This window comes from Mastigoproctus giganteus, chromosome 12, assembly GCF_048544385.1.
Source record: "Mastigoproctus giganteus isolate SK-2022 chromosome 12, ASM4854438v1, whole genome shotgun sequence".
NCBI classification, from domain to species: domain Eukaryota; kingdom Metazoa; phylum Arthropoda; class Arachnida; order Uropygi; family Thelyphonidae; genus Mastigoproctus; species Mastigoproctus giganteus.
Window position 1 is genome coordinate 34,494,357 of NC_143586.1, and position 18,823 is coordinate 34,513,179.

Here is an 18,823-nt window from a genome sequence, read left to right on the forward strand (position 1 = left end):
TTAATGTCCATTACATTCCCCCCCCCCCTAGCTTAATATATTAGTGATTTATTTATTTTTTTTTTGTTGAGCTGTGCATTTTATGTTTCAGGTTTGTTGAAAAAGGTGATTTAGAGGTGCTTTTATTTACTGTACAGAGCAAAATGAGGGCTAACAATCAGAAACCGTATTTACCAAAAGAAGGTAAAATGATATCAGATATTAATAAGGCTTGGGAGCGATTGGAAAAATCAGAACACGAAAGAGAATTAGCATTACGGGAAGAGCTGATTAGGTAGGTGCTTGATATTAGAAAAATTACCTTTGTTTTTTTTCCCTTTTCACTGCATGTTTTAGAATAGTAACTAATATTTCTTGCCAACACTGTTATTTTTTGATTAGCTAGGTTATGTTATTATTAGATTTAAGAACTGCTTGCTAAGAATCATTGAAATATTGACTTGTTTTTATTTTCAAGGCAAGAAAAATTGGAGCAACTTGCGGCTCAGTTTGATCGTAAAGCTGGTATGCGTGAGACTTGGCTTAGTGAAAACCAGCGATTAGTATCCCAAGATAACTTTGGTTCTGATTTGGCCTCTGTAGAAGCTGCAGCCAAGAAACATGAAGCTATAGAAACAGACATCTATGCCTATGAAGAAAGAGTTCAGGCTGTAGTAGCAGTTGCACAAGATCTAGAAACTGAAAATTATCATGATATTGAAAGAATAAATGCTAGGTTTGTGACAGATTTCATATTTTTTAATTTTTTTTTAGTTTTAGTTGGAATGAATTTTAATGTAATTATATTGGCTTATTTATGCCACCATATTAATTGAAAATTTATTTTTAAAATTTGAATTTGAAAATTTAATTATTTTCTTCTAGGAAAGATAATGTGTTGAGGTTATGGAACTATTTATTGGAGTTGCTGCGTGCAAGGCGTAGTAGACTGGAGTTTTCACTGGCATTACAGCAGAATTTCCAGGAGATGATATATATTCTTGATTGTATGGAAGAAATAAAGGTATTTTACAAAAGGGATTGTAATGAAAAGAACATTTTTAATGTTTACTTTAATGCTAATATGGATTTGATGCAATACAAATAGTTTATTTATTTTTTTAAATGAACACTCAGATAAATTATACTAGCCTATACTTTGAATTCTGTATATTATTAAAAAAGTATATAAACAATCCTGTCCCCCCTCTACTATCAAAAATATTGTGATAAATGCTCAGTGATATTCAAACTGGGTTCCACGAGACATTCTGAAGTTTTGCAAAAATTATAATTTTTGTTTTTTTCATAATTATATTTAAAAAAGTTATTAAAATAGCACTTACCCTTGAGAAAAAAAAAATTTAACATGTTGTAACAACAAAAATTTTTGCAACATAATTTTAAACAGCTATTTGTTTTCTATATAAATTATGTATTTGTGGGACCCTTAATCGGAAGCACTCTGCTATCACGCACCGTGACTTTGGCTGTGGCTGAAATGATTATCAGTATATATAACTAATATACATATTATACAAGAAAATTATACATAATATGTATAACTAATATACATATTATACAAGAAAATTATACATAATATGTATGACTAATATACATATTATACAAGAAAATTATACATAATATGTATGACTAATATACATATTATACAAGAAAATTATACATAGCATTAGCATTAGTAGAGGCATTTGATGCAAGAAAGCAAGCTTATGCAGCATCAGCCAAAAAAAAAAAAAACCCACTCCCACTTCACCCCTCTGTTCATTCAAAATACCTGTCCAGCTGAGCCTTAAACTTATTTAGGCTATCAACTTCCACGACAAGGGATGGAAGTCTGTTCCACCAACCAACCACTCGCTGGCTAAAGGCAAATTTCCCCACGTCTATCCTACATCTGTCTTTCCTCAATTTGAATTTATGCCCTCTCAGGTGATTATTCTGAGCGAGAGGAAGAATCCCATCAGCATTGAGCATGCTCAAACCATTCAATGCTTTATACACCTCTATCAGATCACCTCGCTGGTGCCTAGTCTCCAGACACTGTAATTTGCAAATCTTAAGCCTTTCTTCGTAAGAGCACCCCTTTGTTCCATTCACTAATCTTGTTGCCCTTCTCTGTACTCGTTCCAGCAGCTCTACATCCTTCTTGAAATGAGGCCTCCAGGCCTGTATATAGTACTCTAGGTGTGGCCTGACCATTGCCTTATACAAGGGAATAATCACCTCCTTATCCCTGCTAGAAAAATTCCTATATATCATTGACAATACACCATGAGCTACTCTTGCAGCCCGTCTGCACTGCTCAGAGAACTTCATATCTGCCTGCACAACCAACCCCAGGTCCCTTTCATTCTCTACCACTGTCAGTGCAATACCATAGAGTTGATACGTTGCTCTGGGGTTGCTGTTTCCCATGTGTAGTACTTTACATTTGTCAATGTTAAACTTCATTTGCCACCTCTCAGCCCATCTGCTCAACCTTTCCAGATCCTGTTGCAGCAGCATAGTGTCAGTAGTGTCCTTGACAACCCTGCCTACCTTTGTATCGTCTGCAAACTTCGACATTAAGCTTGATATACCATCATCAATATCATTTATGAATACAGAAAACAATAATGGACCCAACACTGAGCCCTGAGGGACTCCACTAATAACATTTGTCCACGACGAGCAGTGTCCATTGATTACCACTCTCTGTCTTCTCCCCCTCAGCCACCCCTTTACCCACAGCAGCAATTTGCCTCCAATGTTACACTGCTCCAATTTGTGCAGCAGTCTTCCATGTGCAACAGTATCAAAAGCCTTTCTAAGAAAGTATATAATATCAAAGTTATTCCCTGCATCCAGTTCCTTTGTGACTGCATCATAGTATCCAACCAAATTGGTCAGGCAAGACTTCCCCTTAACAAAACCATGCTGTGTCCGAGCTATAACTGAAGTCTTGTCTAAATGACATAATATGTATATTTTCTTGTTTATACATAATATGTACACGAAATAAATTAAACAACAAATATATACTGTTGTTTCCAAATTAATGCATTGTGTTCAGTCAAGCACTCAGTATATATAATTAATATTTATAATAATAAATTTATTAATGGGTTAATCTTTAAATTAGTATTTCTAGTTATTTATTTAGTGGGCCCGACCATTGTCACCACACACATTTTTAATTAATGCTTTATTAGTTTATTTCCATTTATGAATATACAGTTTATTTTTCATTTCATTTGTAGGCATTTCTGCTTAACATGTGAAGCCCCAGTAATGGATAATTGGTTAAAAATGGGCAAATTAAAATCTATTAAGGCTGAAGAAGGTAATAATAGTTCCGCAACAGTGCAATCAATGTCTCTGCTTTCTACTTCTGTGTCACTTGAATCAAATATAAAGCAAGTGCCCAACACAGGAAGACAAATTTCTACGAATATAAATGCTTGTAAGAAGCGAAAATACGATGACAATTATTTAAGCTTTGGATTTACGTGGACTGGAAATTAAGAGGAGCTGAATGGATCGTGTGTCGAATGCAAAAAAGTGGTGAAGAATTGCAGTTTGAATCCTGGAAAATTGCAAAGATATCTGGAAAGTAATTGCCCACTTTTAGTGGATAAAAATATTGAATGTTTTAAATTCAAATGTGAGGAGCTGATAAGTAAAACGAAAATGTTTTCTAAGTATATTTATTCTGAAAATAAAGCATCACTGGAAGCATCTTACTACGTTAGCTATCAAATTGTTAAAGCAAGTGAGGCTTACATAATTGGGGAAAAATTAATTAAGCCTTGTGCAAAAGATTTATTTGTAAGATTGGTGAAAAATATTCTAAAGAAATTGACTGCGTTCCCCTTTCCTATACAACCATAGGTAGGCGTGTTAAAGATAAGTCACATTTTTGTGAAGAATAATAAGACATTTAAAAAATTCATTACATGGCTTTACTTTACAATTAATTGAGTCGACTGATGTTGCTGGCTTAGCAGTATTACTCGTACTTGTATGTTATATTTTTGATTCAACTGTCCAAGAGGATATTCTCATTTGTAAACCTCTTCCAGACAGGACCACAGGGAAAAATATTTTTGAAATTATCAGCACATACATGGAAAAAAATGAATTATCTTGGAATTTGTGTTTGCACATTTGTACTGGTGGAGCGAAGTCCCCGCTCGGAGCAAATAAAGGTGCTATATCATGAATGGGGGCTTAGAGGGGAACAGGTATCCTGTGTGTTATCAGACACTCAGCCTAAAACAATGATGGATCCAATATCTCTCTATTACAGAAGATTTAGGAGAAGTCCGGTTGGCCTGCCTCCCTAAAATCGACTCATGCACGCCTTCTCGATGGTAAGCCCTGTTATGTCACTTAGGTGGCAACGAATGTGTAGAGTGGTTCTCTTCAAGATGCCTGGTCAGCTTGAAGAGGAAAAGACTAAACCCTCCAGCATATGACAGCACAACAATACAAATGGCCCTCAGTCCCCAGCAGCTTTCACTCTCCCTCTTACGGCAGCGAGAGGATCAGAGTGGAAGCAGAGGGTGCTAAGAATCTCTGGGTACGACCAGGCTGCCATGCAGGGAAACTGAACGTGGCCTGTTATAACGTAAGATCACTCATCGGTGAAGACAGGATATTAGAGCTGGAAAAGGAATTAGAAAATGTGAATGGGAATATCATCGGTTTGGCTGAAACAAGAAGAAGAAATGAAACACTTATAAGTTTATCAAGTGGAAATCTGCTGTACACCAATGGAAACAGTGAAAGGAGTGAAGGTGGAGTTGGATTTCTGGTCCATAAAGATTTCAAAAAACAACATTTTGGAATTCAAAAGTACATCACTAAGGGTATCAAGACTAATACTCAAGATTTCTAAGAGGTACAAGCTAAAGATTATAATGATTTATGCACCAACATCAAGCCATGATGATGAAGAGGTTGAAGAAATGTACACCGAAATTAAGAGTCTTCTAGATGAGCAGAAAACCCACTACACTATTATTATGGGGGACTTCAATGCTAAGGTTGGAAAAAGGCAAAACAGTGCAGAAAGAGGAACTATAGGAAATTTTGGAATTAGTGAAAGAAATAAGAGGTGAAAAACTTGTGGAATTTAAAGAAAAGGGTGAACAGAAAGTGGACATGGAAGAGTCCAAATGGATTAACAACTAATGAAATTGACTTCATCCTCACTAACAGAAGATATTTTGAATGACGTTACCGTTCTGAATAAGGTAAATGTTGGAAGTGATCACAGAATGGTAAGATGTACACTTGTTATAGATGTAGGAAAGGAAAGGAAAAAACTGACTCGAGTAAATAATACAAAGGTCTTTGAAATAACAGAGGAGGAGAAAAAGCAGTATGTACTGCAACTTAAGAACAGGTTTGAGCTTCTGCAGACTGCTCAGGACCAAGATATCGACGAGGAATATTACAACTTTCTGAAAGTGATAAAGCCCAAGAAACCTATAGGGAAAAAGAAATCCAAAGAAGAAAAAATTAGTCAAGAAACACTTGTCATGATGAACCGAAGACGACAAAATGAAGAGCAAGAAAAACACTGACAGGGAGAAAATTGAGTATACCGAGTTATACAAAGCCATTAGAAAGAGACTCAGAGAGGACATAAAAAGATTTAACACAAGAAAAGTAGAACAAGCATTAAGGGAAAACAAAGGATTTAAATCAGCAGCCATGAGCAGTAATACAGAAAGACAAATGATACCGAAACTGAAGAATAACTATGGTGTACTTATAAACAGCAGAGAAGGCATAATTCAAATAGCAGAAGACTACTATAAAGAATTATACAAGGAGTGAGGGAATGATGCAAGCAGTGGGGAAGATGGATTGCAAATTAGCAACACATATGACATACCCGATATTCTTCCTGATGAGGTAGAACATGTGTTGAAGAAAACGAAGAATCGGAAAGCCCCGGGGGAAGATGAAGTTACTGTAGAGTTGTTAAAATTGGGAGGAAGAGACATAACACAAAAACTGGCAAGGCTCTTCACAAAGTGCATTAGAAAAGGTGCGATGCCTAAGCAGTGGAATAATGCAATCATAGTCTTGCTGCATAAGAAAGGAGATAAATCAGAAATTGGAAATTATAGACCAATTAGCTTGTTATCCCACATCTACAAGTTGTTCACAAGGGTCATTACTAACAGATTAGAAAGAACACTTGATGAGAATCAACCGAAAGAGCAAGCTGGCTTTAGGACAGGATTCTCAACTATGGAGCACCTTCATGTAATATCACAGCTAATGGAGAAAGCAAATGAATATAAAACACCATTATGCCTGGCATTTGTGGATTATGAAAAGGCATTTCACTTCATACAGCATAAGGCAATGTTTCGGGCACTGGAAAGACAAGGCATAGATACCCCATATATTATGATTTTGAAGAAAATATATGAGAGTGCTACCTCCTTTATTAGACTAGACAAAGACAGTAGCAAATTTAAAATCGAGAAAGGAGTTCGACAAGGAGACACGATATCTCCGGAGCTGTTTACTGCTGCCCTTGAGGAAGCTTTCAGAAGATTAGAATGGTCGCAGAAAGGAGTCAATGTGAACGGAGAGTACCTTTACGATTTGCAGATGACATTGTGGTCATAAGCCACGATCCCAAAGAATTAGAGGAAAATCTTAATCAGTTATGCACAGTTAGTAAGGATTTTGGACTAAAGATGAATATGGCTAAAACAAAAGTAATGATGAACAAGTATGTCACGGAAAGGGAAATAATGATTGAAGTAGCAGTAATTGAAAAGATGGAGTCATATACTTATCTGGGACAAGTTATTAGCTGTAATAATGATAAATGGCTGGAAGTCAAGAGAAGAATTAATTTTGGATGGATAGCATTCAGGAAATAGTCACATACTGAACAGCAATATCCCAATTTGTCTGAAACGTAAAGTAATGAATTAATGTATACTCCCCACTATGACTTATGGAAGTGAAACTTGGGCACTCACCAAAAGAATGGAAGAGAAGCTGAGAACTACACAGCGAAGAATGGAAAGAATTATAATGGGAATCAGACTGTTAGATAAGAAGAGAAACACATGGATTAGGCAGCAAACTCAAATAAAGGACATTCTTATGAAAACTAAAGAACTAAAATGGTCTTGGGCAGGACACATCTCGAAGACATGATGACAGATGGACTAAGAAAATAACAGAATGGTACCCAAGAGGAGCTAGAAGAAAACCTGGAAGACAAAGTCGGAGAAGGATAGATGAAATTCATGAGTTATTGGGTAGTAAATGGATGGCCAGTGCTCAAAACAGAAGGAACTGGAAAGTTGCTGGAGAGGCCTTCATCCTGCAGTGGATTGAAAATGGCTGATGATGATATCATGAATAAAAGTCAGTCATATTCAGCATTCACATTGCTGCCTTCATTGCAATGATTTAGCTGTGAAATGAATGCCAGATCAGTTAAAAGTAGTACTCAACAATGTAGTTAAAATTGTTAATTTAATTAAATCAAGAGAATTGAATTTGTGATTATTTACTTTGTGAGGAATTATCTGGTGTTCATAAGATGTTACTCTTGCATACTGAGGTCCGGTGGTTATCACGTAGAAAAGTTTTAAGTTGATTTTATGAATTGAAGAATCTCAACAAAATCATGACTTTGTATCGAAGTTGAAGGATGAAATTTGGATGCAAATTACGGCATATCTTGTCAATATATTTTCTCTTTTGAATGAATTAATTACAAAAATACATATCATTAGAGTTAACAACAAAATCGAAGCAATGATTTAGAAGCAATGGATCTTTGGAGAAAGTATATACAAAAAAGAGATGTGCAATGTTTTGAAAACCTAAATGATTTTTTAGCATTCAACGAAATCAGTGTTGATAAGACTGTACAAAAATACATTGTGCAACACTTATCACAGCTTCATAAAATTTACCAAGAATATTTTCCAGCCCAAAAACAGTCATATAACTAGGTTCAAAATACTGCTAACTACAGTATTTCGGGTTCAAAATACTGACTGCTAAATACAGTTAATTGCATTCACTGTCAAGATAATCATAAGTTCCTCTGACCAAGTTTTTGTGCCATAGTATAAACAATAAAATTTTAAAAAGAGCACAGACACGAATAATCCAAATCCTTCACTGAAGACTCGGTGAATGATCTGATGAATCTGAAGAAACTGATTTACCACCAAAGGAAAGAGAACAGCTGATCGATTTATCAACTGATATGACATTAAAAGCAGAGTATAAAGAACAAGAGCTACTTGATTTTTGGTACAAGGAATACCCGTAAATTTCTAAACGAGCAGTAGAAATTCTTTTGCCTTTCGTTACAACTTATCTTTGCGAAAGATCCTTTTCCACGTATACAAGCACAAAAACCAAGTACAGAAACAAATTAGATGCCGAACCAGAATTGTGTTTGCAAATAACCTGAACTTCAAATTTTGACAATCTTTGCAAACAAATGCAAGCACATACAAGCCATTAATTTGAGTATATTGTCATGAACAACGACCAATTACTAATTTTAGATGGTAATAAAAATTTTACAGTTTCCAGTAGGGCATATAATCATTATTTATTGATTTTGTCTTCTATATTGTCAATTATTATTATATTGAATAAATTTATTGAAGGGTTAATTTTTATACTATTGTTTCTAGTTGGCTTTTATGCAGGCTCAGCTGTTGTTGGCATACAGACCCTTTCCAACACCCTTTCTACTTCTTCTCCTCACCTTTATAATAATAATAATTGTTTAATAAAGTACATATTATGATTCTAAAATTTTTTTAGTCATTTATGTACCTAAAAACACGTATTAACTGAGTAGGATTCCACAGAAATAATATTTAGAGACAAGGGTTCCATAGATGTTGAAAGTTTGAAGACCACTGCTATATCTGATCAATTCACTTTGACTTTGGAGGAGAGGATAAGGATTAGCATTGCTCACAAAAGATCACCTGTTAAATTCCTAAAAGATAACCCGAATGGTTAAATTTCTTTAAGAATTAGTAAAAGAAAAGAAAAAAAAAAACCCCCTCCAAAAAGAATAATGATCAAAATTTTTTTTTTTTTTGTTCCATTTGTTTTTTTTTTTTTTTGATTTTGTGTTTGTACTAACCACACTAATTTTAACCTAAGCTTTTGTCACTAAGCGACACTGCTTTTCTTTCATGTGGTGTGGTTGGTCACCCTGGAGAAGGAAGTAAATATTCCAGGGCTTGGCCTGATGTTGCCGAATAATCAAATGAAAGAGTGCAGCAATGCACACTCATTTGAGTGGACTACTGTATAATGTTACTTGTCAAGTGGCACTGGGGTTCCTCCCCTTCAACTCCGTCTATTTGAGTGGATCGTGGTTTAAGCCCACATGACTGCTAAATACAGTTAATTGCATTCACTGTCAAGATAATCATAAGCTCCTCTGACCAAGTTTTTGTGCCATAGTATAAACAATAAAATTTTAAAAAGAGCACAGACACCAATAATCCAAATCCTTCACTGAAGACTCTGTGAAGGATCTGATGACATGATGACAGAAATCACATTTCTATTGCATAGATAATAAGAAATAGTGGTATTACTACTCCTACTATGCATGTAATGGGAACATGCTATTGGAAATATGTCACTTTTTTCTTGTAGAAAAGGTTAGAACGGCTGACAGGATCTTCTGAAACAATAAGATGTTTTTGCTCTGGAGATATAGTAAACTGCAATCAAAACAACAGTACAAGCTGCAAAGTATTGAAGATTAACCGGTACAACCATGCCCAATATCACCTTAAAAACATCAAGAGGAGTCATCTCAAGTGGGATTTGCTTAATGTTTCTGAGGAAGAGATTAGTAACCAATGTTAAAAGAATTTCAGTATAAAGGGATAGAACTGTTATTCCTTCCTACCAGAAACATTCTTATTTTTAGTGCTCCTTCTCTGCCTTTCAGCTAATATAAAGACTGGATATTTAAATTGTCCAGTGAGGGTATATATTCCACACTCATTGAGTGTGGAATATATACCCTCGCTGGACAATTTTAAATTCCAAAAATATAGCCACCCTGAAACAACTTGCACCATAGTAAAAGTAGCACCATAAGAAATCAGACTCTCATGCTTAAATTGTAAAGGAGAACATACAGCATATTTTCAAATATGTAAACAGTGGGAAGTGAGAAAAAATATCCAGAAGTATAAGACAGAGTGAAATAGCTCATATCAAGAAGCCAAGTAGCTCATTTAACTTCCCACTATTAATAAATGTGATGTGCTCAAGAAAAGGCCAGTTAGGAATACAAAAAGACATGACTGTCACACTGTTTAAATCTTAAACTCCTTGTGTATGATAGTTATTTAAGTTAGTTATTTACCAAAAAAAGCAATAAATGTGCCTATTTTGGTTCCACCTGAAGATGCACTATTATTTCAACAGTATGTTAAAGAAAGCTATCAGACTCTTCACCAGTTTCCTCTTAACAAATGGAAATAGAATAAAAGGGACAACTGACAAATAAGTATTATTAATATTTGCAGGTAAGGATTTTGGACACGGGGAAAACTTTACTTCCAAAAAAAAAAAAAATTATAAATAAATCAAAACTAGAACAACATGTCATCCAACAAACTTGAATGATGAATGTAAAAAAATGACCACCTCTACAACACTACATGGTAGTTTGTTGTTTGTTTTAATAATAGTTGTATTCAACTCTGGCATTAAGCTAGAGAATCTTGTAATAACTGAGAGTAAAGTGGAGGAGAAATTGTTGAAGATAAACACAAGAAAGGCACCTGGGGTGGATGGGATCTATCCAGTTATATTAAAGGAGGCAGCAAAGGAAGTAAGCAAACCCTTAACCATAATTATGAGAGCTTCCTTGGACCCAGGGGAGGTACCCTTGGTCTGGAGATGGGCAAATGTGACCCCAATTCACAAAGGAGGATCAAAGGCTGACACAAGTAATTATAGACCTGTGAGTTGAACTTCTGTTCCAGGAAAATTAATGGAGGCACTGGTTAAAGAAGCACTGCAGGATCATCTCGACAAGACTTTAGTTATAGCTCGGACACAGCATGGTTTTGTTAAGGGGAAGTCTTGCCTGACCAGTTTGATTGGATACTATGATGGAGTCACAAAAGAACTGGATGCAGGGAATAACTTTGATATTATATACTTGGATCTTAGAAAGGCTTTTGATACTGTTGCACATGGAAGACTGCCGCACAAATTGGAGCAGTGTGGCATTGGAGGCAAATTGCTGCTATGGATAAAGGAGTGGTTAAGGGGGAGAAGACAGAGAGTGGTAATCAATGGACACTGCTCATTGTGGACTAATGTTATTAGTGGAGTCCCTCAGGGTTCAGTGTTGGGTCCATTGTTGTTTTCTGTATTTATAAATGATATTGATGATGGAATATCAAGCTTAATGTCCAAGTTTGCAGACGATATGAAGGTTAGCAGGGTTGTCAAGGAAACTACTGACACTATGCTGCTGCAACACGATCTGGAAAGGTTGAGCAGATGGGCTGAGAGGTGGCAAATGAAGTTTAACATTGACAAATGTAAAGTACTACATATGGGAAACAGCAACCCCAGAGCAATGTATCAACTCTGTGGTACTACACTAACAGTGGTAGAGAATGAAAGGGACTGGGGGGTGGTTGTGCAGGCAGATATGAAGTTCTCTGAGCAGTGCAGACGGGCTGCAAGAGTAGCTCATGGTGTAGTGTCAATGATATATAGGAATTTTTCTAGCAGGGATAAGGAGGTGATTATTCCCTTGTATAAGGCAATGGTCAGGCCACACCTAGAGTACTGTATACAGGTCTGGAGGCCTCATTTCAAGAAGGATGTAGAGCTGCTGGTGCGAGCACAGAGAAGGGCAACAAGATTAGTGAATGGAACAAAGGGGTTCTCTTACAAAGAAAGGCTTAAGTTTTGCAAATTACAGTGTCTGGAGACTAGGCACCAACGAGGTGATCTGATAGAAGTGTATAAAGCCTTGAATGGTTTGAGCATGCTCAATGCTGATGGGATTCTTCCTCTTGCTCAGAATAATCACCTGAGAGGGCATAAATTCAAATTGTGGAAAGACAGATGTAGGATAGACGTGTGGAAATTTGCCTTTAGCCAGCGGGTGGTTGGTTAGTGGAACAGACTTCCATCCCTTGTTGTGGAAGTTGATAGCCTAAATAAGTTTAAGGCTCAGCTGGACAGGTATTTCGAACGAACAGAGAGAGGGGTGAAGTGGAAGTGGTGTTTTTTTTTTTTTTTTGGCTGATGCTGCATAAGCTTGCTTTCTTGCATCAGATGCCTCTGCTAATGCTAATAAACTACCCTCCGTGTGAAGGCAATTTTTGCACTTATATTTTGCAACCATCCTTCCTAAATATCAGTTTATGTCCCCTTTTGAAAGCTTTTTTGAAATCTTAAGTATATAATGTCAAAACTATGATGCAGTACCAACCTTTTATATTAGCTGGTACTGCATCATAGTATCCAATCACATTGGTCATACAGGGTCACCCCTTAATAAATCTATGCTGTGATCGCAGTATTAAATGCATTCTTCTCTGTCTCCAGTTGATAACAACTTAGTCTTCTCCCACTTAGCCATTCTTTTATCCATAGCAGTAACTTGCCCTTAATGCCACACTTCTTCAATTTGTACAGCAATTTTTATGTATAACAGTGTCAAAAGTTTTTCCGAAGTCTAAGTATATTATGTCAAAATTAATTTTTTCATCCAGTTCATTTGTAAGAATTATAGTATCCGGTCAGATGGTCCTGCATTACATTTTTTAACTAGTGACTCCATTCTTTTCCCCTGAAAATAAATCAAGTTAACAGGTCTAATATGTAGGTTAGTGCAAATGTGTCATTTTAACATAGCTATCTACCAAAGTAGTTAAATTAATTAATTTAATTAAATGATGCATTTGCACTAACCTACATATTAGTCATTCTACCTCGTAGCATGAGGCCTTTGCCCTTGAATACGTTATAGTCTATATCACTAACAGGTCTGTAATTGCACTTCACCCCATGATCCATCGGTTTGAATTGAGGATACATTCACATATATCCAGGCCATTGGGATTCCCCCCCCCCCAAATCCAAGGATGTTCTCATTATGGCTAAAGGTTTGCTGACCTCTTTTGCTGTCTCTCCTAATATAATTGGATAGATCCCATCAACCCTAAGTGCCTTATTATTATTCTTTTTCGGAATTTTTTTCCCACTTTCCTCTCAGTTATTGCAAAATCAAAATTCGCATATGAGGAATCATTAAATTCCTCATATGCGAATGTAGACAAAATATCTGTTCAATTTATCAGCAGTTGGAGTGGGATCATCATCAGTTAACCATTAATATCAAAAAAAAAAAAAAAAGAAGCAGCAAATAAGTCTTTGCTCCTTATCTTTTAATTTTTTGTCAGAGACTTCTCATAATGTCCCTTATCCTGCCTAACCTCTTTTGTGACTTGATTGCAGACTATTTTATACCTACTATGGGCCTGATAATTTATATGCATCTCATGCTTTTTTCTTCTTTACCACGAGTCTCATCAATTCATCTTAATACGTTTAGATCTAAGCCTTGAACAGTATCTTTTATTTGGTGTAAAAAGCGTAGTAGCTTCTATGATTACATCCCCGAATGCTTTCCATTTAGAATTTGCTGTTGCTGTCTTCATCAGTTTGTCCCACTGTGTATAATTTAAAAACTATCCAAGACCACTGTAGTTACCTTTACAAAAGCAAAATGCTTTCGTAAAACTTTTTGCTTTACAGATGTAACTACTGTTGAGCCTTTGCTCTACAGTAGTTGGATCTTTAAGTAAATCCAACATCAGTATACTGTGATTATTGCTACCTAATGGGTCTTTTATGTGCTCTTTTTTAATGCACAGAATTGCTGCTGATGTTCAGATTAGGAGTATTGCATTCTTGCAGTGCTTCTCTAACACATTGGTGTACAGTTATTCATTATATACTGATCAGGAGTGTTTTTTAGGTCATTAGGTCTATAAAACACTCCTCATTTTTGTTTTCTCAGTGCTTATATCACACTAAACTGATTCAGTATTGCACTGGCCACTCATATCAACTAGATGCACTGCCTTAAATTTTATGTGCCTCTTGATCAAGAGCATGAACCCCTCTCTTCCTACCTCCTTAATGTACACATTGTACTCTCCTCCATATTCAAATTCTGAATGCCTTAGGAATGACACCATGTTTCCAATATCTCTGCAGTGTCTGCATTTAATGACTTGTCTAGTACTTTAAATTCAAATTTATTTACTATGCTTCTAGCATTAGCACGCCTTTGAAATCCCTGACACCTTTCTGTCCAGGCTCCTGCATGTTCTAGTTGAGGTAGTGCAAGAATCACTTACGTACACCTCTACTTTTGGCTGCTGTTAATATATTAGTCTGTGTAAACCCACTCCCAGCTAGCAGTTTCCTGACCGACTTAATTCTGGATCAATAGCATTAGCAACTATTCTTGCTTTCCTTCTATTTAATGTATCACATCCCTGTCAAAGCACTCTCTCCTGTTAACAAGCACAGATTACACTAAGAAAAGTTCTGCTCCACGAGCATTGCACAGTCTCTCCAGGACTGAATTGATTGAAAAGGTTCTCATCATGTATTCCTTCCTATTGCACATGGGCAGAATTGCTGACACTTTCAATTTCACTCCTGACTCAACTTTTTCTCAGAATTTTTTTGGTGTTGTTAATTGAATCCTCAGATATCTTACTCTTACTATCTAGTACCAACTTGTACAATAATATCACCTTTTGTGCAATTAGAAGATGATAGCTGCAATATTATATCATCAGCTCTAGCCTCTTTCTGGACAAGTACTAATACATGCACACACTGGTTTGTCTGTGTTTATAAGAAACATCTAAAAATAGATATTCTAGATAGACCAGTGATACCCTAGCACACATGGATGTGTTGCAGTATTAATCAATAATTCTGTACCTATCTAACAAATGTCAGTTAGTATTTAGAAGCAGTAGTTGTTTGATGAGCATTTGGTTTCTTTTTGACAATTTGTTCTATGTACCTGCCAGCAGAACTGGCATCACTAGTCTTATTATTTAGTTATCTTCCACTTAATGCATTTAAGAGGGATTTTAATGCCCAACATTTCCTGTGAAGGAGCCCTGAGATAAATTCCAATAGTCTGCTTCTAATAAAAATATTAGATGAAATAACCTTATGGTTTTTCCATTTTGTGACTTGTGCCTTTTCAGTCATAGATCTAGCAATATGTTCTCCTCTGTTCAGAGATTTTTTTGCTGGGAAACAGATGAAAATCCAGTAAGTCGTGACACTATCCAGTGATCTGTACTATAACAAGCAAATCAAACAAGCCAGTTTGAAGAATTACAATAAACTGGCTTAGTTTGATTCAAATTGTATAAGCAATAAACCAAGCTGTACAGTCAGCTCTCTTTATTATTCTTTGTGTTACAGAAAGAATAATACAAACAACAGATTGTATAATCCTCAAAATGTTTTCCAGTATAACCAGTGTCATGGTGGACACTATGATGTTTAGAAGCAAAGAAGGTACAAAATAAAGATTGGAGCAGATTCTCACAATGCCTAAGTCCTGAGAAGTTAATCTTTAAACAGGTTTGTATAAGCACAATATGTGATGTGTGAAAATAAATGGCAGTCTTGGATTCACTTTGCATCCTCAAATCAGTGAATTAGTTGCAAATAAATTTTGGAACAAAATATGAGAGATGTGTGGAAATACAAAAATCACCCTTCTCCAATCGTACTGGTGAAGTCTTCATTTAACCTGCAGCTATAGTCAGTGCACTGAGAAAAATATTCTCTCAATTTTCAGCTCGCTTGGATTTCTCACCTCCTGAATTCCTACAATTTAAAGAACAAAATGGAAAAATGTAAAAAACACCACCTTAACTTTACTTCATAGGACTCGAGCCATACAATTCGCCTTTAGCAAAAGAATCACTCAACATTATCCCTTTCAGAAGTGAATGCAGCAGAATCCATCATATTCACTATGATATGCCTAAACATCTTCAACAATCAGATTGATAATTTGCCATTCCTTTGTAATCACATTTTCAGTGAAGAAAATTTTCTAAACTCTTGGCTTCAAACCAGGCAAAGATCCAAAAGCCACGAACAACAACTGCCCCATAGCTCTAACTAGGTATCTCTGTAAAGGCTTGGAGAGATTAGTTAACACAGATCTTGTATAATACCTGGAAGAGGAAAACAAGTCTTAACACATGCCCAGTGTGGTTTTAGGTTAAACAGGTCCACTGTAGAGCTAATCAGAATAGAATCTAGTATTCAAGCTGCTTCTCTAAAGAGGGAACATTGGTGCTTGTTTTCTTTTATTTTGAAAAAGCATGTAATGTGACTTGTAGATATGGGACTCTACATTAACTCATACCACATCTCCCACCTTTCATAAAGAGTTTTTTTAACAAACAGAACCATTCAGGTCCAAATCAAACAACTATTTCTAAAATCTAACATCAAGCTGCCCCACAGGGATCAGTTTTAAGTACTATGCTATTTGCAATTCAAATAAATACCACTACTCAAATATTACCACATATTTCTAAAAAATAGTAAAATAAAATAGTAAAATCATAAATGATTTTACTATTTTATATCACTGCTATAATATGAGAATTGAAAGACTGCTACAAAACCTAAACAGCATCAGTAAATGGACATTAAACAATGGTTTTAAATTGTCAGAAAAAAAAAAAAAAAAAAAAAAAACACTGTTTACATATGTCTGATTACGATAAAATCTGTATCAGAGCTAGAATGGAAACTTATCCTATCAACCCCCCCCATCCCACACACACACAAGATTTTTAAGAATAATTCTGGATAAAGCTTACTTTTTTTTCAAGCTTATTTGCCAAATATGAACAAAATGTTTGGGAAAAAACTGTTTTGAGATTCTTCTTAAAATTAATAAATTAATCAGCTGCTGATTGAGCTGCTCTACTAAAATTATATGCAGGACTTATCCAATCCTGAATAGATTATGCCCCCCCCCCAATATATAGAATTCAGAAAGAAATTCTGTTCTTTGTGGCCACCCAATTCACTACAGTGCTATCTGATTTGCTACGTGTGCTTCCTATACATTTCTAGTCATCAGATTTTATATAGAACTACATGAACCAGCTTTATCTTTCTAGCGAAAATTGTTAGCATTACAGTATACCTGTAAATTACAACTTATAACAAATCATCCTGTGTGGCAGACCATTTTCATGCCAAAATGAGAAAATGTACCTAATGTTCAACGGACAGCAAATAAATCTCTGCATATCGGAATAAAAGAATTATCAGCAGACCCAGATCTGATTTTTGACAACATTATGCCTCTTGCCAAAACACTTCTTACTACTTTAAAACTTTCATACTCTAAGCTGTGATCTTTCCCTTTTGGAAAAAGAAAAAAAAAAAAAAAAAAAAAAAAAGAGCTCTCCCACTTTGTTTTCTAACAGTTATATGGTAGTGCATTCTCGCTTGTCCAATTATGTCTTTCTATACTTATTGTTTGAAGTCTGACAGTTTTATAGGATCCTTAGTAACATTCCATGATGCAATTATACAACATCAAATTCCAACAGAATGCACACACACAGAATTATTTGATATACAGCACACTTCAGAACATTTACTAAAAAGAATTCCGAAATGTATGGTTTACACAGATCAAATTATTTTGCAGGCTTTAATCAGTACCAGAAATCAGTCATCCAGCTGTTTTTTAAATTCATCTTACTCTATGCCCACTATTTAAAGAAAAGTATGATATCAAGTTCTGCTGAATTCCAAATTATTCTGGAATAAAAGAGAATGAAATAGTCAAATGTCAAAATCGGCAGCATGCACCAACTTTTACTTAATTCCAATGCAGATTACAAAAAGACAATCCAGAACCAGTGCTTTAAACAGTGGTATTTACCTTGGTGCATGCAAGAGTAAAATAAAATCTACCACATCAAACCAGTATGACCTTTTCTCTGTAATAATGTGCTATTAAATAGCCTGAGAAAAAGAAAATTTTTACTTTTCAGATTAGTGATAATCACATGACACATCCTTGCCTACTAAGAGCAGCAGAGTATCCCTCACTAGAAGTTGCAGTACTTTATTAATAGTTCACCATGTATTAATTTTATATCCCTCTTTGACAGTGATCAGCGATTTATTCTTGTCAAGGTCTCCACCAATCTACAGAATCTTTATGCTCAAGCAACTTCTGAATGAAGATTTTGAACCAAACTTGTTTAACTTCTATAGAATATAAACTTCTATCCTATCTTTTAGATAATGTTTAGGCTAGAGGTTCTTAAACTTTTATATCCTGGACCCTCCTTGATATATGTCATAAATTTCATGTCCCTCCACTCTTCTGGAACAAGTGCATATAGTTTTTTTTTTTGTTTTTTTTTAATGAAAATTCTAAGCATGTGAGGTATTAGAATCTTTAGTACTGCATGTGGGTTGAAGAATGAGAAGCTGAAAGAAGATAATGTTGACTTTAGACTCAAATTTCTGTAGATTGTGATTTTCAGGAAATACATGTGAAGGGAAGTTGGTTATGTGAGTTTGAAATTGGACAGTAAAAGCACATGTTTTAACACATGCTGCTGATTGTAGAATGTGTTAAAACTAGTTTGTAAGAAGGAGAGGGAATTATAAAAGCCAATTCAGAAGAACAGTGCTCTTGGAAGTATCTATAAAAAAGGTATGC

General features: G+C 35.4%; 1 protein-coding gene across 1 annotated transcript in view; it reads left to right on the forward strand.

Annotated features, from left to right (window-relative positions):
- Positions 1–18,823, forward strand: part of LOC150076876 (spectrin beta chain-like) — an 800,006-nt gene that overhangs the window by 189,969 nt on the left and 591,214 nt on the right. Inside the window, exons 9-11 of the mRNA XM_090386889.1 lie at positions 92–274; positions 458–715; positions 865–1,003. Coding sequence (XP_090243015.1) covers positions 92–274; positions 458–715; positions 865–1,003 — 580 coding nt within the window. The remainder of the gene's footprint in view (positions 1–91; positions 275–457; positions 716–864; positions 1,004–18,823) is intronic.